This window comes from Aethalodelphis obliquidens, unplaced genomic scaffold, assembly GCF_003676395.1.
Source record: "Aethalodelphis obliquidens isolate GAN/ISIS:26980383/991018 unplaced genomic scaffold, ASM367639v1 scaffold2, whole genome shotgun sequence".
NCBI classification, from domain to species: Eukaryota; Metazoa; Chordata; class Mammalia; order Artiodactyla; family Delphinidae; genus Aethalodelphis; species Aethalodelphis obliquidens.
The window spans coordinates 32114483-32135590 of record NW_020837946.1 but is presented as its reverse complement, the minus strand read 5'-3'; the positions used below and the strand labels follow the sequence as shown (position 1 = coordinate 32135590).

The 21108-nt window shown below is 40.8% G+C and overlaps 2 protein-coding genes across 16 annotated transcripts in view; one reads left to right on the top strand and one right to left on the bottom strand.

Moving 5' to 3' along the window:
- ABI2 (abl interactor 2) overlaps positions 1-12886 on the top strand; it is a 102207-nt gene extending 89321 nt beyond the window's left edge. For 5 of the 11 annotated variants that reach the window (XM_027123584.1, XM_027123619.1, XM_027123573.1 and 2 more), the window contains 3 exons: positions 91-264; positions 8294-8386; positions 10486-12886. In XM_027123584.1, the coding sequence (XP_026979385.1) occupies positions 91-264; positions 8294-8386; positions 10486-10649 (431 nt within the window). In that variant the 3' untranslated portion in view covers positions 10650-12886. Of the gene's footprint in view, positions 1-90; positions 265-4527; positions 4819-8293; positions 8734-9409 lie in introns of those variants that run through there. The other 6 variants (XM_027123663.1, XM_027123643.1, XM_027123603.1 and 3 more) reach the window with 5 other exon arrangements.
- The window catches only part of RAPH1 (Ras association (RalGDS/AF-6) and pleckstrin homology domains 1), a 119722-nt gene that overhangs the window by 8440 nt on the left and 90174 nt on the right, over positions 1-21108 (bottom strand). For 4 of the 5 annotated variants that reach the window (XM_027123516.1, XM_027123519.1, XM_027123525.1 and 1 more), the window contains one exon: positions 13179-21108. The exons of the other annotated variant lie outside the window; for it this stretch is intronic. In XM_027123516.1, the coding sequence (XP_026979317.1) occupies positions 19186-21108 (1923 nt within the window). In that variant the 3' untranslated portion in view covers positions 13179-19185. Of the gene's footprint in view, positions 1-13178 lie in introns of those variants that run through there. 5 annotated transcript variants of the gene reach the window in all.

The window sequence follows — 21108 nt, the reverse complement described above, 5'->3', positions numbered from 1 at the left end:
GGTTTATACTCCATGAACATAGAAGCTTGGATAGGAAACACTGAACTTTGCATAATGTGTAGTTTTGTTATCAGCTTGATACATTCTTAGTTTCAGATGCACCACCTCCACCACCACCTGTGGAAGAACCAGTCTTTGATGAGTCCCCACCACCACCTCCTCCTCCAGAAGATTACGAAGAGGAAGAGGCAGCCGTGGTTGAGTATAGTGATCCTTATGCTGAAGAGGACCCACCGTGGGCTCCAAGGTCTTACTTGGAAAAGGGTAAGTTTCAGAGGGATATCTGGAAGGATGGGAAGAAACCTCTATGTACGTAGAAATGAAATTTGCTGGTACTGAAGAGAATCTTATTTATTTTTTACTTATAAGTAAAGTTTGGCCTGTATTAGCCTGTATATTTTAATTAATTTAGTTTACAGGGTTCATGATTTTGGAAGTCACACTGGTAAAATCCTGTGACTGATTTTTATTTACGATTATATGTTGTTCCCGTTGAACATGCTTTTTATGAATGGTTTCCATAAGGCAAAAATTTTGAAAAGAGGTTTTTTTCTGGAATGACTCAGGAAGAGGATGATCTTTCCAAATTATGTTATTCCTACTCCCATGCTGTGAAGCATTTTTTAAAAAATACTTATTCACGTTGGCTGCGTCGGGTCTTAGTTGTGGTATGCAGGATATTCGTTGTGGTGTGCAGGATCTTTCATTGAGGCACACGGGCTCTTTGTTGTGGCGTGCGGGCTTCTCTTAAGTTGTGGCGTGCAGGCTCCAGAGCATGTGGGCTCAGTAGTTGTGGCACACGGGCTCTCTGGTTGTGGCGTGCAGGCTCAGTAGTTGCGGCATGTGGGCTCTCTAGTTGTGGCATGTGGGCTCTAGATCACGTGGGCTTAGTTGCCCTGCGGCATGTGGGATCTTAGTTCTCCAACCAGGGATCAAACCTGCGTCCCCTGCACTGGAAGGCGGATTCTTAACCACTGGACTACCAGGGAAGTCCTTAAAGCATTCTTTTGTGGCATCTTATATCAGATATTCCAGTTTAAGTATCTCCATATGAAACTTTCTTCCAAAGAATATGGTTTCTCAGTTTCTTTGCAGAGTAGGTGTTCGGCATTTCTTTTGGTGAAAAGTTTCTCTGAATGTATTAGCTAACCATCATATGACACTTTTGGGACACAGGCTTACAAACGTCATCAGGACTAGTCAGCTCAGAAGAAATGTGTGCTGTCTTGAAGGAAATTTTCTGTTAAGAAAGTTAAAGCTACTAACTCACTGGGTTTCAAAACTGACTGCACGTTAGAATCACCTGGGGAGCTTACATCAACGAATAGTGGACTTCCACTTCTGGCTAAGATAGAGCAACAGTAATCAGATTTACCCTCCCTCCTAAAACACTTAGGAATGAATCCAGGAAAAAATATAAAAGATAATGGTTTTCAGACATTAGATAACAAGCATTGGTGGACTATGGTCCCAGAAAGAAGGAACTCAAACACGGTGAGTCCTTTATTGTTCTAGCTTTGCTATCTAGAGGCAGTTTCCAGGCCACAGTGCAAGGAGGTGGAACCCAAATAAGCCTGGAAGTCTCACTGAGTAGAGAAGATAAGAGATCACATAGTTTTGGGAGACCATGGAGAACAGGTAAACTACTCAAAGACAAAGGACAGAGCTCTGGATATCTGCAGAAGGGTCTCCTTGAATCTTTGACAGAGTACTGATCTGTACATGTATGTGAAGAAACTACCTGAGATTAGAGAAAGAACAATCAGAAAGGAGTAGGCAGAAAAAGTCTTGGAAATTACAGGCCTGGGAATAGTTCATGTTCCCGAACGAGCAAGAACAGAAAGACCCTGTAATACACAAGGCATTGAGGCCTCAAAAGTGTGTCCCCTCAGTTGTGGGGCGAAATTAGCCCTAGATTATAGGTTGCCCTGAACTGCCCTAACAAATGTTAAAATGCAAACTTTGAAAACATCCAACTGATTTCAAGTAACTTAACTGAGTTCCAGGACAAAACCCAGCATTGTGCAAAGGAGTCAACAAAATCCAGTACACCAAAAAGTAAAATTCATAGTGACCAGCATCCAATCAAAAATTACAAGGCATGTAAAAAGTCAGGAAAATATAACTCATACCTAAAAGCAAAGCCAGTCAGTAGGAACAGACCCAGAAGTGACCAAGATGCTGGAATTACCAGACACGGGTATAGCTAGTATAAATGCCACATATATCCGAGAAGGCAAAGGAAAACATGCACATGAGAGAGAAGCAGAATATATTTTCTTAAAAAAGAGAAAGAGAAACATAGAATTTCTGGAGATTGAAAAATATAGTATCTGAAGTGACACTTAGAAGAAAAGATCAGCAACCTTGACAATATGACATTAGAAACTATCCAAAACGAGGCACAGAGAAAAAAACCAAGACCAAAAACACAGCAACAGATATGTGGAACAATATCAAATAATCTTTATTTGCAGAAGATATTATCTTGTATGTAGAAAATCCTAAGGAATCTACAAAAAAGCTGCTAGAACTAAAAAGCGAATTTAGCAAGATGGTAGGCTACAAAGTTGATTTGCAAAATTAATCGCATTTTTATATACTAGCAACAAACAATTAGAGATTGAAATTTACAAAATTAATACCTTTTGTAATAACATCAAAAATATGAAAACTTAGGGATCAATTTTTTTTTTTTGGCTGTGGTGCGTGGCTTGTGTGATCTTAGTTCCCCAACCAGGGATCAAACCTGGGCCCTTGGCAATGAGAGCTCAGAGTCCTAACCACTGGACCGTCAGGGAATTCCCAGGGATAAATTTAATAAAATATATGCAGGACCTGTATGATGAAAACTATAAAACTTAAGAGAAATTAATAAAGGCCTTAAATAAATTGAAATAAATAATGTTTTTTGATCATTATTGTTAAGAGACAGTTTTTCCTAAATTGATCTATAAATTGAATGCAATCTCAATAAAAATTCCAGCAGTCATTCTTACAGAAAATGACAAGGGGATTCTAAAAGTTAAATGGAAATGCAGAAGACCTAGTTTAGTCAACACAATTTTGAAAAACAAGACTAATGTTGGAGGATTTAAACTACCTGATTTCAGAGTCCTGGTATAAAGCTACAGTAATCAGGACAGTGTGGTATAAGTATAGAAATATACATCAGAATCCAGAAAAAAAAAGAATCCAGAAAAAGATCCACACATACTTTTTGACGAAAGTGCAAGGTAATTCAATGGGGAAAGGATAGTGTTTTCAAAAATAGTACTGTTAACAATTGGATATCCATATGCAAAACATGAACTTCTACCCTTATTACCTCACCATACACAAAAATTAACTCGAAATGTATTTGGATGTGAATGTAAAACTGTGAAACTTCTAGAGAAAAATATAGGAGAAAATCTATGTGTTCTGGGGTTAGGGGAAACTTTTTGTAGAGAACACATTAAAAAACATGAAGCTTAAAAGAAAAAATGATAAATTGAATTTCATTCAATTAAACTTTTCTTTTTTAACGACGGTGTTAAGAAAATGACAAGGCAAGCCATATAGACTGGGAAGAATATTTGCAAAGTAACTCAGGAGACGACAAACAACTTGTAGAAAAAAACAGTTTGGAAACACTTCATCAAAAAAGATGTATGAATTGCAAATAAGCACATGGAAAGATACTCAACATTATTAGTCAGGGAAATGCAAAGTGAAGCTGCAATGAACCAAACTACTTATCACTACACACCCTCTGGAATGGCTACAATTAAAAACACTGATAATACCAAGTGTCAGAGAAACTGTGGTGAAACAGGAGCTGGTACAGTGTACATTGCTGGTAAGAATGCAACGTTTCAGCCACTTTGGAAAACAGTTGGCAGTTTCTTATGAAGTTAGATATACACTTACCAGGTGGTCTGGCAGTCCCTTCTTAGATGTTTATTTACGAGGAATGAAGATGTATGTTCACACAAAGACTTGAACTTGATTGTTCATAGCTGCTTTATTCATAATAGCCAAGACTGGAAGCAACCTATACGTCTTTCAACTGGTGAATGGATAAGCTAATTGTGGGCTATCCATCCATTCAATGGAATACTGTTCAGCAATGGAAAGGAATAAACTACTGGTACGTACAGCGATATCGATGGATCTCAAGCATTATGCTAATGAAAGAATCTAGACACAAAAGACTCATACTTTATGATTCCATCTAAGTGAAATTTAGAAGATGAGTGGTTTGGGGGGACCAATAGTGGCTACATCGGGGCATAAGGAAACTTTGGGATAATGGCCATTGTAACGATTGTGGTAGAAGTTGTTCATTTGTCATGTATACAGGTGCATACATTTGTGAAAACTCACTGAACATAAACTTAAGTGATTGTGTTTTGTGTCTAAATTACTTCTTAATAAAGCTGCTTTAAGAAAAGAAAAAAAAAGAGCCCAAGGTACACTAGGGTACCAATGTCCAGTGGCCTTGGACATGGACATGTTTTACAGATTCCATGACATGTTTTACAGATTCCTTAGCTGATTTTAACACTGTCCTGGACAAAGTGATGACAGTTTTCAGCTCTGAAAAACCAGCTCAGTGAGTCCTTAAGAGAAAAGCATAATGAAGAGATTTGCTTGTTAAAAATCTCCTCTTCGGTGAACATGTTAAAATCTGGAGAGATTTGTAAGAGAGGAAAGTAAGTTTATTTTCAGTCCAAATAACTTTTAAAGCTTAAAAGAAAATGCCTGAGTTGTTTCCTAAGATATTTTTCAAAGTTAATCTCTGTTAAGCTCAAATCTTTTAAAACATGAAAATCAAATAACTTCCTCCTTACTCTTTCTGGAGAAACAGAAATAACCGTGTTCAGCTTATGACTGATTGCTTTTTGTTGGAGTGCATAAATGTTGAGCCTGTTGCCTAATGTCTTATTTTGCTATCTTAGACTTAGGACCTCGTTCTCAACTGTGTCTGCATATTAGGGTCACCTAGGGAATGTTTAATATGTCTGCACTTCCAGATCTATTAAATCAGAATCTGTGGACATGGGACGCAGGCATCAGAATTTTTTAAAGTTCCAAGGTTGAGAACCACTGCATAGGTTTATCTTAACCCTTGATTATTAGCCAAGTGGAGATAATTTGTATATGTAAGTATCTTTATTTAACTTGGGTAGAGAAAAGATATTTTCTTTTATTTATTATGTGCCTGGCATGATGCAAGACTTATTACATATGTAAGGCAGTTAGTTTCTCCATTTTGCAAACTAGAAAATTGAGGTTCAAAATAATTTATGTTACAGAATATGACAGGAGATGTTTGTGTTACAGGAGTATATATATATCATATATATCATAATAGTTATTAATGGTAATAAAAGCAGCTAACATTTATATAGAATGTTTACACACGGCCCTGTATCGTGTGTACATTGCCTCATTTAATATAACGATGCTTTGAGGTATTGGCACTATTATAATACCCATTATACAGCTGAGTAAAAAGCAGCTTAGGAAAGTTAAGTATGTTCTGTAAAGTAGTAAGTGGTACAGCTGGGATCTGAACTAGGTGGCATAACTCCTGAGCCTACATTCTTAACATTGTCTTAAGCTTGTACTCTGACAGACCTGGAATTGAGTCTTGGCTGTAACGTTTACTAGCGTTAAATTATTTGTGACAAATTGACTTGTCAGTGCCTGTTTTATTTCCCTTTCTTCTATCAAGCCATCTGTTCTTGTGTTTTTCTAGCTCAATGACATAACTTCTTGGTAGAAGCATAAACAGTGTATGGTAACTTATCAGATAACACGTCTGTCCTCACAAGACTGACGGTCCCTTGTCTTATTCATCTTTGTATCTCTAAAAATCAGAGTGGATGCTCCATTAATGATTGTCAGAAAATGAATAGTGCCATTAATTCTGTCTGGGGAGTCCAGAAAGCTTCTCAGAGGACATGGTATATGTGATGTGCTTTGAATGATGAGTATGAGTTTCTCAGGCAGAGGAGAGAGAGAGGAAGGGCTATCCAGTCAGAGGGAATCCTCTGAGTCAAAAGGGCATGGTGAGTAATGTCCTGTGCGGGGTGGGGGGGACCTGGGTGGGTTGTAGGGAGGGAGTGGGCAAGCTAAGAGTGTAGGAAGGGAAGTAAGTTGTAAATAATGATGGGAGGCCTTGAATACCAGGCTGAGGTGTTTTGAATTTTTTTCTTTTTAAAAAATCTGATAGTAGAGGGAAATTGTGGAAGATTTTAAATAGGTTAATGTTAAGTTCCCATGTATTTGGATTTTAATTTTTGAAAAAAGATACTTGATAATAGTGTAGTGTGCATTAGAAAGAAAGAAAAATAGGAGTTGGAAAGACCAGGTTGGGTATCTTTCTAAGCAAGAGATTAGGGCCTCAACTGAGGCAGTGGTGCTGAAAACCTTGTTCACATAAATAAGTAGATGCAAATGGAATTATTTTTCATGCAGCACTGTCAGTTCTTTTAAATCCTTCAGAGTTATTTGCCAAAAATCAAATAATGTTCTATCTTTAAAAATCATGTTTTATATGGTGTGTCATCTGATAACCCCATTAAAGTCCACCTTAACTTTTGTTAAAAGCAAAAGAATGGGAGCCGCTTAAGTTGCAAAAAGGTTGGGATAGTCAGTGGAGTAATTCTCTTTCTTAATACCACACTGGTATTTTGAATTGTCCCTTTGGCACTCAGGGTGTTTTATACTTAAGCATAGTACATCACTGTATTTTTGTTAAGTAGGAGAAAGATAAACAGGAAATGAGAACTTTTATGACTGATGCTTGACAGAGGGTATCATCTCAAGCAGATCAGATTTCGATGCAGGATTTATAAAAGTTGAGGATCTAGAAAGAAACTCTGTAAAATCATCTGTCACTCATGCTACTTAGAAAATCTTCAGGTGCCCCACAGTGATATGTGTATTCCAGTTTAAAGACTGCTGCGCTGATTAGGGCGTTGAGTGTGATGATGGAGAAAAGTGTTTGGGTTTGAGAGATTCAGAAGGTGTAGAATTAACAGGACTTGTGGATATTTTCCTCTGAATTACTTTTCAGTGGGTTTGCATTTCTATAAGCATCAAGAATGTTATCAACCCCCCCCCAAAAAAGCTAAAAAATACTACATTGACTAGAAATACTGAGTATTCTACATATCTTGTGTTCTCTTTAAACTTGTATGCCATTTAATTGTATCTGTTTAGATGTTAGAAATACACACTAAGCTCTTTCTAGGTCCCTCTAAAGTGTTTTCTGGCATCCTAGATCACTGTAATGGCAAATATTCAGAGTTCAAGAAAGCTGTTGAATTTTACTTAAAGCAGGCCTGGAACAAATTGCACTGTATCAAAAGTCCCTGTTTTAGTTTCTGTTTCTTAATTATTTATTTAGGATTAAGGTTGCATAGAAAACAAAGTCAATATATGCTGCTTAAAATGGAGAGATGGAGATTTGTTGAATGAAATTCTGAGTGGTTTAATAAACAGAGGATCTTTCTATAAAAAAGATAAATCTTCAAGTGGGTCTGAGCACGTTCTAGGGTGTCCCAATTTAAACTGTTGAGGAAAATGTAACACTTAGGAACCAGAGATTGTCCCAGATATCATTTAAAGGCCCCATTTACCAAGTTATTTAAGTAATGAAAATCATAGGAGAGCTTACAGGTATCTTGGTTTTCTTAACACTTTTAGTCTGTTACTGTGGATATGTTAAATTGGTGGCATAATGCAGCATGTGTTTTGAAAGAATATATATAGTAGACGCCCGTCATTCACACATATAACCTGTGGGAATTCAACCACTATTCTCAGTGAATGGGCATAGGCTCTAGAAAGTGTGAGAAAGCAGATGGAAGTCTGCTCTTCCCTCAGTCTCTCTCATTTTTTCACTGGCCTCTCCTAGTGTATCTCACTGCACTAGTCTAATTCTAATGTTTAAAGGTACGTGTTTTTACATAATATGGTGCTTTAACACAAGCTCAACTGAAGAAACAGCCATCTTTCCCTATTCTGGGATTGTATCTCTTCAGAGAGATTGTTGAACAGTAAGTGTGACTAAATACTGTTTTTGGCCATTTATACAGTTTTGAACCTAACCTCAAGATGGGATTCCACTGTGCAGGACTGGGTATTAGAAAACAGAATTCGCAGGGAGGGTCCTGTGTTTAGAAAGTCACTGTGTTTGAAGTGCTGCAGAAGTTCGGAAAGGATAGATATTCATTTATTTGGTTCTGCCTTTCTAGGAACGTTATTCTTTTTCATATCCTTTTTTTCCCCCCTCTAGTTGTGGCAATTTATGATTATACAAAAGACAAGGAAGATGAGCTGTCCTTTCAGGAAGGAGCCATTATTTATGTCATCAAGAAGAATGACGATGGTTGGTATGAAGGAGTTATGAATGGAGTGACTGGGCTCTTTCCTGGGAATTATGTCGAGTCTATCATGCATTATTCTGAGTAAAGCTCAGCAAGGCTGTGTTTCCCTCACGGGAATAGTCAGGTCTTCCCAGATTATCAAAAGGCCCTGGGGATTCCCCTCCAGTGAAATGAATGAAGGATTCAAATGACAAAAACTACTTACGTTTTGTTTTTTTTGGTTTATCCCTCAGTATTAAAACAAAAAAGCAAGCTGAGTTTGAACAAATGGCTCTTTCTGCCATCACTTATACTATGCTGAGCTGTTTGGACTGAAATAAAGTGACGGTTTCTGAATATATCAGAGGTATAACAGCATAACTATGTGAAACAAATCAGGTTAAAACTGATTCAGAAAAGAAATCTGGGATCTTTCTCAGGAATACTGTACATGTGTGGGAGTTCTCCTCCTGCGGAATCTGTGGCATTGGATGATCTGCAGTGCCTGTGGCTAGCCTCATGGCCCAGGGTGTGCCCCAGCCCCACTTCCTTCCACTGGGATGAGGAGGGGGGACCAATATTTAAATACCATACATAACCATTTTTATAATTGTTTCACATGGCTTATTTCCTCTTCAACACTGTAAATCCTGCATTCTCTCAGCACGAGTGCACCAGGTGAGTTAGTGTTGAGCTGACTTGCATCCCTTCATGTTTCTTAGTTCGTAGATTATAAGAATGATTTGAGTCTCCAAACATTCTGAAGGTGGTTTTGTTCTACTGCGCTGCTGCTGTGTGAGACTGCATTGCCACTGCTGGCAGTGCACCCAGAGGTGTGACAGGTGCAGCCTGGTCCGTGCGCTCAAGTGGGCGTGCAGAGGTAGACGCGAGGGTCCCTAAGGTTCTAGAGAGGTTGAACTGCAGAAGTGCATCCTAAACCCTTGCCTTAGGTGCTGTTTTGAGGATTAGGACCTTAGAGGTCAGACCAACTATTTCTTTACTTCTTTCACTATTTAGATAAATAGTTTTTGTTTTTTTTTTAATAGCAGTTATTTTCAAGTCTCGACAGTCACTGGGAATAAAAGGCTTGCTGCTGTGCTCTCTGAATGTTATGGCAGGTGTTAGCTACTGCTGAATTTACTCACTTAGAAAAGGTAAATACTCCCCTGATTCTGTGTGTTTGGCTTTTGAAGTAGCTGCTGTTGGTAAGGATTTGAACCTTATCTCTCAGACTAAGAATAGTGGGATAAGTGGTATAAGGCCAAATACTTATTCAAGTTTTTTTTTTTTTTCACCTGCACAATTACAACTTCAGATTCAGTGGAGTTTGGAAGGCAGATGGCTTTAATCCTCTCTTCTGTAATCAGTATAAGAAATATTGAAAAACATCCAGGAGGCCTTGCTGCTCAGCAGCTGAATACTGTGATGATAAACCAGCTCACAGGCCAAAGCCACCATGGGTCCTTTCCAGTCCCAGTGACTTGGCCAGAAGAGAGCTTTGCCAGGTGACTTCCCAGTGCTGGGGGAAAGGTGAGAGGTGGTAGGCTGCATATATTTCAAACATGGGCCTTGAACATAATAGGTAGTGCAGAGAGAGGAACTTGATCGAAAAATGAACAAGGGTGGTAGGTGTGAGGGAGTTTCAGATCGTGTAGACAGAGTTAATATTCCACCTGTGAGTCTGTTACCAGAGCAGAAAACTTACCACCATTTAACTGAGACCCAGGTACAGTGTTTCCTATCAAGATTTTTGTTTCACGGTTGCAGGTTTTTTTCTCACACACTGCAAGTTAGCTCTTTTTAGATTTCTCCAGCACTTTGAATTTAGTTTTCATTAACTTGCCTCCAGTACACATTACACTTCATGCTTTGTTAGGTCACCTTGACACCCTTTATTCCCTGTCTTCCTTCAAAGTAATGGCCCTTGAGTGTCCTCTGAGCCTTCAGCTTCATTATGGCTGCAACCAAGACTATACTTGGAGAGGTTAAACTCTTCTTAGTGTTGGTGTGTAACTAGGAAAACTGTTTTGAAATTAGATGTTCAGAGTTATTTAAATAGCTTTTCACTGAGAAAACTTACTGGACTAATAAGGCAGAGGGTATTTTGAAATCCAATAAATAGTGCCCACAGCTCACACCTACAGAAGCCCAGAAGACAATTGTGCAAAAGGAGTTGGTGGTGGTCAGCTTGCCTGTTGGACCCCTGCTGGATTGGGGAACCGAGAAGACGTCAGTGAAGTCTTTCAGACTGAAGACCTGCCGCAGAGGGATCCATGGGTCAGCTGATTTTTCCTTTATTTTTTAGTACTAACGTGTGTGATTTTTTTGTTTTAAAAATAACACCTGTTGGATTTTCTGCATATTTTAAATTTTTGTATAGTTTTGAATTCTATATATCGTTTTGGAAGGATACTGTGTAATGATGGGCCAGGCCTAAAGTCATTGGAGACTTTTAATGTGTGTAACATTTCATAGATTGCATGCTATTAATAGTATGTGAGGGTAGTATCTGTTTTATCGTAAGTTTCCCCCATTTATCTTTTTATACACTACAAGATGGTTGGTAGTAGTAATTCTAAATGAGTGCAGAAATCTTACATGCTACATAATATTGTGGCAAAGATGATCCAAGTCTAAACTCTGACCAGTAAGCAACCATTTTATCAGGCTAGAGGGAATCTTTTTCCTCTTGAAGTGTTTTTGACTTGTGTCCACTCCCTTTTTCCTTAAAAAAAAAAAAGGGGGGGGGGAGGGTTAAGAGTTTGTACCCTTTTTTAAAGTATTACTATTTGAAAGGCCATAGGGATGTAAATGAAAATATACTTCCTTGTTGACGTTATGGCCTAGGCAATAAATTGAAAACCAAAAGTGTCCGTGTGTCAAAATCTAGACTTGAGAGATTCAGCCTGCTGTGTTTGAAATGAAACCTTTACGATGTCTTGTTCATTGTTTCCCATCTTTTGGCTACTTGCTTTCTATCTTCTCCAGGGGCACCTCCTGTTCCTACAGTAGGGTTAAGGGCCTGCTACTCTTGCTGCATTCCTAACAGTCACTGGGTGAGACATTTTCATCCCTCCCTTTCTTTTTCCCCTCCTGCCACTGTTTATTACCCAGCTAGAGAGACTGTTTTATGTGTCTTCACAGTGGTCTCTGTAATGTAGCTGTGCTCCTCAGCAGTCTCTTGATATTACTGAAGACTTTCCTGTTTGAGAGGCATCAAAATGATAGTAGTTTGCTTTTATCCTCTTATGCTCATTTGCTTTTAGCAGGTGACCTTTCTGCATTAAGAACTGGTACTTTGGTACTTTCTTACCACCTTTTCTCCTCAGTGGAGACAGCATGGCATGTCCTGAAGGCCACCTCTCCCTTTGAAAAGTGTTTGATGGAGGAACTGGCAGGTGGTTGCTACGTCTTGGAAAAGAATGGGGATCTGCATCACTTCCCATCTGTTCACTTCTGAACTTCTTTGGCCAGGAACTCCTGATCAGTGTTAAGGTGATGATTTCCCTCACATGATTTACTTAGAGTCATAGAATTTTAGAGCTAGATGAGATTTCAGAAATTTTAGTTCAATACCATTTTACTGATGAGGTTTAGATGTTTCCTTTTCAAATAACAGCTAGTTAACAAAGGTAGAATTCCTGACTCAGCGCCTGGTACTCTTTCTACAACTGTCTTAATTGTGTTGTATGTTTCTTTTAAAGTTCTACTGGATGTCTTAAGGAAGATACTTGAAAAGATATGCTATGTCTCCATAAATACCATTCAGAGTGTTGTCTAAAGGAGTGTATTGAGTGTAGCCTTAATTAGTGAAAGTAATCTTCATTTTAACCCTTTTATAACTACACTCAGTACAAATGGTCTTTTCCATAAGGTGTATGTAGCTAAAATGTTACAGTGTCTGGGCACTGGAAAGAGCACAGCACAGCCTTACTTGAGAGAGCCTTAGAAAACACTTCTAAAACAGGCATTGCGCTCATTACCTTATGTTTATTTTATGCTGATCTTTGTTCCTGTTTCTTGAGAATCTCATAATTCTTCAAAAAAAAGAAGAAAATTGACAAATGACAGGGCCTAGCTGTGTATAAATGATCCTTGCTAAATATCTTGAGGTTTTTTGTAAAAAATCAAACAAAAGACAAAAAGCTTATTTTCACATTAAAATGGAAACGTCTTTTGCAACTTCAGAATTCTATGGAAACGCAGTTTATATCATATTTGTGTCCATGCATCTTTTTCTTAACAAGATGGTTTACAAAAAAGAATGTAAACAATTTGTGATCTGGTCAGTTATACTTTTAGCTCCCGGAGGGAGGGTTGGTGTTACGAGTTGAGTAAAAACCCACGTAGGAAAATTTGAGGGAGCAGTCTGTTGCCAGTAACGTTTCTTGTGTGTGCCATTAAACCACCTCCAGATGAGTTGCGGGAACATTCACTTTTTAATTTTGAAATTGTATTTCGAATTAATTGTTGCTGTGTACTAAGAACTTGGCCTAAATAAAATCCTACAAAGTATATCCAAATGTCTTGTGAATGTATTTCTGCAGGTAACTTTTCTCCTTTCTTTTTTTTTTTTTTTGGCTGTGCTGTGTGGCTTACGGGATCTCAGGTCCCCGACCAGGGACTGAACCCGGGCCACACCAGTGAAAGCCCAGAATCCTAACCACTAGACCACCAGGGAACTCCTGTAACCTCTTTTCTAAGGTGGTAAGTTTAAGTGTGTCAGAGAGAATCCGTCCCTGTGCACTAATTACTGTCTGTCCCTATTTTTGCTGTAAGTGAACCTGAGGTTTTGATCACTTTCCACGAAATACATACAGTTCTTTTCTTTTAATATAAAAAAGGAGACCTTCTGTTCTTTTTGCCCCAGTTTGGTAAATGATAACATGATTTGTAAATACATTCGAATCCACGTTTATACATACCTTGACAGACATGGCAGTCCAAGACATGATTGTGATAACAAGGCTTTGAAACAAAAAGCACCTCTTTTTGTACTAGTTCGTACCTAGTTGTATTTTGTTTGTTTAAAGAAAAAAATCTTAAAAGTTATTTTCTTACAGGCTAATCAGCTGAACACATCAAATTATAGTTTGTTTACCTTCACACTTTATGTGCGTGTTGCAGCCTCTCTATTTTGGGTACCTTGACATAAACAGCAAAACCAGGCTCTTAGTGGTGCCGATCCACAAACAAACAGTCAAGTACAGTTCTAACGTTTAAATGAAATCTATGTATTTTTATTAAGGATTGGATAAGCTGACATAAGGAAAACACGTAGCTGAAAAATTACACTGACTGTATGACTACTGTCCTAAGCCATTACAATAGTTTACTGACAGTAACTGGCAAGAGTAACTTGGAAAATAACTTAATCCAGCAGTAGAACAAAAACATGGTCAGTAGTACTGAATATATCTCTTATATATATCTATATATATATATAGGTTTGCACAATCAGGGAGCAAGGCACATAATTAATTAAATGAGAGCGTACATTTAAGCAGAAGAAAATAATAGCTACAAAGCTGAAAGAAAAACTGTAACTTCATCTTTACTGAGCTGTGCATAATCATCTGAATAACGTCTTCTATCCAGTACTTTTAATGCAGTTCCTTTTGCCTTTTTCATGCTTCAGTAAGGTATATTCCTACATTGTATCTATTTATGGCAAAGCTCCCACAGCTTAGATGTCAGCAACTGGGAGCAATCCCAGTTAAATATAATGTGCAATTTTTCTTTAAAACAGTAAACAATGTTTTTATGACATTTAGCACAAGCTAATATTTTAAATGTACATTTCTATAAAAGGAGTTCACTAGTGGCTGATAATAAAATTAAGCAAAATCATTTGAAACATTCCAGTTAATGCTTATTTTCTAGGAGGAATTATTTACAAGTAGAGAGAAAAATATAGGAGGTGGTAATCATGAAAAATGGCAGTTTTTGGTATTAGGTTACAATAAACTTAACAATGGACAGTTTCCAAAATGCAGATTTTTTTTTTTTTTTTTTAAGTGCCACAAGCATGTTCTGCCTAAGAAGAGGTTGAGGCTTCGATGATGAGCTTGGTATTAATAGCCATCCATGATCAACATTCACTTCTGAACTTGGCCATCTTTTAAATATGTAGTATTCACCATCACCCTGACTCGACTCGCTTCTCTAAATGTCTTTGGTAGAAAGCAGCCAGACCCCCTTTAGGTAGATGAAGCCATCTCTCGTGAGACCATCACTTTTCCTGTTTCTGCACAAACTAGAAACACTTTCCTTCTCTTTCATTAGCACCTCAAAGTTTGCCTGTTGGATTTTTTTTTTTTTAATGCTAATCCTCCAAAAGAGTTCAAGGCACTGGGGGTTATAGCAGATGTTTCCTCTTCTAAATGGTTTATTACTTCAACAAGCAAAGAGCAAACCAACTGGAGATTATTTCCTTCGAGTATTTATCAAGTATATTGTGTTTAGCTTATTTTTACTTAGCAAGTTTATAGTACAGCTAAATTTCAGATTTCTTTTACATATAGATCTTCCAAGGGCACAATTAAGAACCGAGCACTTGTTTAGTTTGAGGGAGTCTGGGAAAGGGGTTAACAATGATCTTCTATTCAATTTTTAAATGAAAATAAATCTTAAAAGATACTGGGATACTTAATTCTGCACTACTTGCATCTCTCCATGGATCAAATCTCAACTTCGTGAGTGGTCGCATATTCCTATAGGGTTAGGAATAACTTGCTTTATGCAATGACATAAAGTGTATAAAACAAAATTCCAGGTTGGCAAAAGGTACTTGCAACCTAAAGTGATTTTTTTAGAAAGAGACGTCCTCTTATCAAGTGTATAAATCCAAATTATGAAGCCTATGTTATTGAAAGCAAGTCATTACACCTATAATCACACAGGGTCATACAGTTTTAACTGGTCTGAACTTATATCTGTGAGATAAGTTATATCTATGTGGAAACTGTATAAAAAATTGGGTAATACATAAAACGAGGAAAAGGTTAGTTTGCTTGTTTAAAATCACCTTGTGTTTGTAACATAAAACTGCTTTTAGCTGAGGGAAAAAAGGTGACAAAGGGTTCTGTTGGTGGCCTGATGGTCAAATCAAACCAATCCTACCATTACCTGAAGTTTTTTTCAGGCTAATCGTAGCCTTACATCCTTGACATGAACTTATTAGCAGTTGTATTCTCCCAGAATAGCAGCTTATGAAACTCTAATTAGATGCACAGCTATTAATAACCTTGACCTCAGAGTTGTTAGCCTATTGGAATTATTCTTCATGATCCCCCAATTTTGTTTAGATTAACTTTCTTGATAAACTCAGGACTGCTTTCAGTGGCAAGTAAACTTACATAGAGAGGGGACTTCCAAGAGAGTTCACAGCCCTTCCTTAACAGGATGTGCGTCAGTGGGCAGGAGCACCTTGATGTCAGGACTGTGAGACATTACCTTGTCTATTACTGTGAGACGTTCTGATGAAAATTGTTTCCCAGGACTTTTCTGAAGTCAGCAGTCTTATCTTAAAAAGCCCCAGAAATTAAAAAAAAATCCAATTTACAGTTAAGTGGGTACCTGTAAAGCTTTACAGTAGTAGTTACTTTTTCCAAGAGTATGATTCTGTAGCAGCTAAGGAAAAAAAAAATGCATTTGAGTAGTAAAAGCTTCAGCACAGAAAAATCTAACCAGAACAGGCTTTGCTACCCTTCAGAGTTGGTGCCAAAACTTTAAGCATAGGTTGGATCCAATTTTGAAATTATGTGGTAGAAGTTAAGGGTGTCACTAATTAATCTAGTCACTAGCTCTAATGGGCACCTGTTTGCACTGCCCTCCACAGCAGGGTGAGTTCATCTATGCTGTTCATCTTTCGGTACAGCCAAGACAGCCGCCAAGATCTTCTTCCTTGACCTGAAGAAGCTTTGCTGAGTTAGAGCTGCTGAGCAGAAGGCAGTGAAAGAAGGCACAGTACTAGTGTCATCTGGCAGTATGTTTTTTCCTTGAACACACCAGGGAAGAAGAACAGTACAAAAATAACAGTAATCTCCAAAGCCCCAACCCCCCCATGAAACCACATCCTAACAAATATCCAAATTCAAAAATTAAAAAAAAAAAAACACTAGGGAGTAAAACACTAGAAGTGTATCTAAAGTACCATTTTGTTTTTTTTTTTTATTCAGTTGTTTCACACACAAGAGGAAAAAATGTTGATTAAATAGCCTTTTCTGTCTTTGGAGAAATACAAAGGGAAACGGCCTGTTGTCAGATAGTCAACAAGCCACTGAGTGGGGTAAAAATGATACAGCTCCTCCTCTGGCCCTGTTCTCTTTAGTGTCCCTAGGGTTCTAAAGGATGTCTGCTCTTTCAGAAAAACGATACATCAGAAGCATCAGTTCAGATCGCTACCATCCAGACCGACACAAGCAAGAAGGCCCGGGAAATCCCCCACTGAAAAAAAAACGCTGGATCTTAGGGCTCAAATGCGGAGGGAATGAAGACTGAGGGCACATGATTTGTTTCCCTCAAGGAGAGCTGAAGTTGCCCACCTTCATATAAAAAAACACCACCACCACCACAAAAAACCCTAGTGATGAACATTTATATCATTGGATTCCTATTCTTAGAAACTCTTTATCCCACAAATAAGGGCGATCCTTAGAATATAAAGCTGCAGGCAGAAGACATTGGGAAATCACTTCACTCATGAGTCACAGTGGAGCTTGGCAGTCTTTCTCAAATGTTTTTCAAATTGCTGTGCATGCTTAAATTAACAACGCAGATGTGTTAAAGGTCACTTCATAAGCATAACAATATCAAGCACACAAAACTTTGTCAACTGAAAAGATCTAAAAAGTGTCTTTTAAAGAAGCAGGGCTGTAACAAATGCACGATGGTGTATATTCTTATTGCTCTATAAACACATGAGTGTACTGTCACATCTGTGACAGTTGGGGGGTGCCTCTTACTCTCTTTATGATGAAGTACTTTGTTGGAGAATGGGTTTACAGGGAAATCCTGTTTCCATAGCACAACTCTGCTTATTCTTGAATTATTTAGTATCTCTGCCCCACTGTATTGGCATCGCTTTTTCCTTATGGGATAGTGTCAGAGATTTTTGCAGTTTGCACTGGTGATCCCTATTCATAACAGGCACAGACTTTCATTACAAGGTGTGCTCATTTATCACTGCTGGGGAGGCTAGTTTTTATTCTCTGGTTTAAGAGCAGCTCTGAGATTGACCTGACGGTCCATTTATCATCACAAATTGATGAGCCAATACACATTTCTCTCATATACCGAGGAAAATTCACAGGGGAAAAAAAGCATCTAGAAGTATAGTGTGAAGCATACAGAATTATAGTGTGTCCTTAGAGCAATGATTCTATGTTATAGCAAACTGCATATGCATAATATGTAATGTCACTTACTGTACTTGGACTATACAACTCCCATCAGAACACCTGGTAACCCGGACAAATCTCTACAACCAGGCTACAAGAAGCAAGGACCCTAGTGTGCTCCAGTCGCTATGGGTGAAACTGTCAAAAAACTCATTTTCCCCCTCCCTCTATGATAGTCCCACACGTAAATGAATTCTTTGTATTTCACGTTACTAGCCACAAAAAACCTGATTAATGACAGCTGCACAGGGGCCAGTTTTGTTCTCTTTTCTAATCATCCATCCTTCTAGAGAGCAATATACAAAAAAGACGCATTTCAGAAGGTGATTTTGTTTTTCATCATGATGCAACATACTGGACTGGACAAAGGATTGAGTACACCTGATACAGCAATTGTCTACAGACACCTAGTATCACCGTCTACCTACAGCACACACCATAAGGAGGTAACTGGTGACTGAAAGACACACTGGGACAGAGCATTCCAAGGGTGTCGTGTTGGATATCCTCTTACAATAAATCAAAGCAAGAGTCATGAAGCCAAACTTGAAGCTTCACAAGCTCATGAAAAGGATCCCAACAGTACAAAAAGAACTATGCAGGATTACAGTACTAAATTATCCATGTATTACAGGCGAAGGGCTTACCTGTGACCGAATACATCCTAGATTCCTGTGGGATCCTGGCAACAGTTTTGCAACTAGAATGGTTGAGTTACACCATGTATTTACTTTTTTCTATGCACGACCGACCACATACAGATAAGTGTCTGAAAATTTCCCCACACTGCACTATTACCCGTTCTATGAAGCTGAGAGGTTTTCCTGATTAAAGTGCCCCTTTATGTATAGTAATGAAATGTCAGTCAAGCAGTTCTAACTTCAGCCAACTGGGGAAAAAACAAACACAAAAGCCCCATAGATACACCAAACATTCTGGTTGTCTTCTCAAACTGAGAAGCAGCACATTATCCATCTATCCTTAATATATAATATACAACATGCACAGATAGGCCGCGCATGGACATTTATAAAATACCTTCTAAATAAGTCAGAAGTTTTTGGTCCAATCCACATGACAGATAATAGAAATCATAAGGGACCGGCAGGACACACATCCCCTTCCATGCCGCTGCCACCCAAAATACACAAAACCCATTTTCAGATTAGGAGAGAAAAAGAATAAATAGAATCACTTTCAGCTATATATATACATATACATATATGTATACATATATATACAAACACACACTACCTATGTATAGCTATGTGTGTACCTGCACACGTACACACACATATAGCTGAACACTACCTGAATAACAACATCATACCAAGAGGCTCTGAACGCCTGAATTCGTAGATGATCAGGTGAGCTGACTGTAGAACTGATTACAGATCCCACGAAAATAAAGTCCTACGTAGCTACCAATCTCTTGAGAGCTTGGTGTTCTGGTCTCTTTTGGGGGGAGCGGGCGGCGGCCCTCTCCGCAACGTTGCATAGCCTGATATATGACTGCCTCCATAACGGGCTTTCTGATGCTCAGAGAGCAGCTCGGGGGGTGGCGGGGGCAACGCCATATCATCCATGGTGGCTGTGGGTTCTGCTCTAGACACGCGCGAGGAGAGCGAGCCATGCCGCGTGATGGACTTCCGCTGCAGTGTCCTGTTGAGGTCAGCCAGGAATCCAGGCTGGACACTAAGGCTGGATTTGGGAGAGGTGGGCACTTGTGGCACGACTGTGGCCATTGGCGGCTGCTCGGAGGTCTCGGCTTGCGTGAGGCGGGTGCTGTCGTTCCGTTTGGGTCGCGTGGGCGGAGGGGCCTTCCTGACCGACTTGGCCCACGGCTGTGGCTGCGGATTAACCACTGCCACTTTTGGAGACGTGCTTCCCGAGAACACTGCTGGAATGTCTACGGGGGGCAGAGGAAGCTCTATTTCCGGCGGAGGGGGTGGAAAGTCAGAATCGGACGGAGGAGAAGGGAATTCTGCCACGGAGTCCTTGCCGCGCCCACTCAGAACAGATGCTTTTGCCGACACACCCCCTTGCTGGAGAACTCCGGGAAGACTGAGTTTTCCAGGTTTGGGGGGCGCTGCGGGAGGTGGCGGCGTCTCCTTGCCGGGAGACGCCGAGGGCTCCGGCGCTGCGAACTTGCTGACTAGACTGTCTACTGAGGGTCTCTTGGGCTCAGGGTGCTCCGCACAGCTGCCGGACTTAATGCTGGAGTTGCGCTGCGGGGTCGGGGGAGGTTTCTTTCCCCCCGGACTGGACGTCTTTTTGCCCGGAGATCCGCTTTTGTCAGGGGCAGGGGCAGCAGTGGGTGCGGCTGGCGGAGGCGGAGGAAACACCAGGCTGCTCTCGGGGGGAGGAGGAGGGAAGTCCGGAGAAGGGACAGGGGTAGAGCTGGGCTGCCACTTGGGCTTTGCTTTCACAGCAGGCGGGGACTGAGGGGCGACGTTTGCTGCGGCTGAAGCGGGCTTCAAGGACGCCGCCTCCGTCGGGGCGGCGATTGGAGGCGGGGGGAACTGGCTGGCTATTTGCTTCACCACGGAGGGCGCCGGAGACAGCGGAGAGGGAGGGGGCCTTACACAGAAGCTCTGCTGCTTGGGTAGCGTGGGCGGGGGGACCGGGCCAGGAGGAGCAGGGGGAGAGGGTGGAACGTGAGACACAGGAAGCGCTGGCTGCTTTTTCACTGGGGGGACGGGAGGAGGAGGTGTAGGTGACAGAGCCTGTGGCATAGCGGGCGGCACGGTCACAGGGGGTTTGGGGGGGGCCTGAGGAGGGAGGGGTGCAGGGATGGGAGGAGGTGGGGGCGGCGCCGGAGGGGCTGCTGGAGCGGCGTGCTGCACGTGATGAATCTTCAGCGGGGGCGGGGGCGGGGGCGGGCTGAACTGCGGCAAGGCCTGGGCGCAGGGGGCGGGCTTCAGCTGGGCCATAGCCGAGCCGGGGGTGGGGGGAGGCGGCGGGGGCGGCGGCGGGGGCACGGCTCCGCTGGGCGGCACCAGGATCTGAGGCTTCCCTGCCTGTGAGGTCGAGGAGGGAGGCTGCATCCCTGGTGGCGGGGGAGGCTTAAACAGGGCTCCCGCATGCTGAGAGGCGTTCTGCAGCCTGGTTATTGTGCTGTACTTGACAAACATCGCGGCTGCCGAGCCCCCAGAAGGGGCCGACTGGCTGGGCAGGGGCGGGGGCGGGGGCGGCGGCGGCGGCGGGGGAGGCGGCGGGGGCGGGGGCGGCGGCGGCAGGGGCGGCGAGGGCTGTGAGGCAGAGCAGGGGGTGAGCGGCTTAGGCTGCGGGGACAAAGGGGGCATGAGAGAAGTGTAGGCTCGATTCACAGACTCCATTCTGGC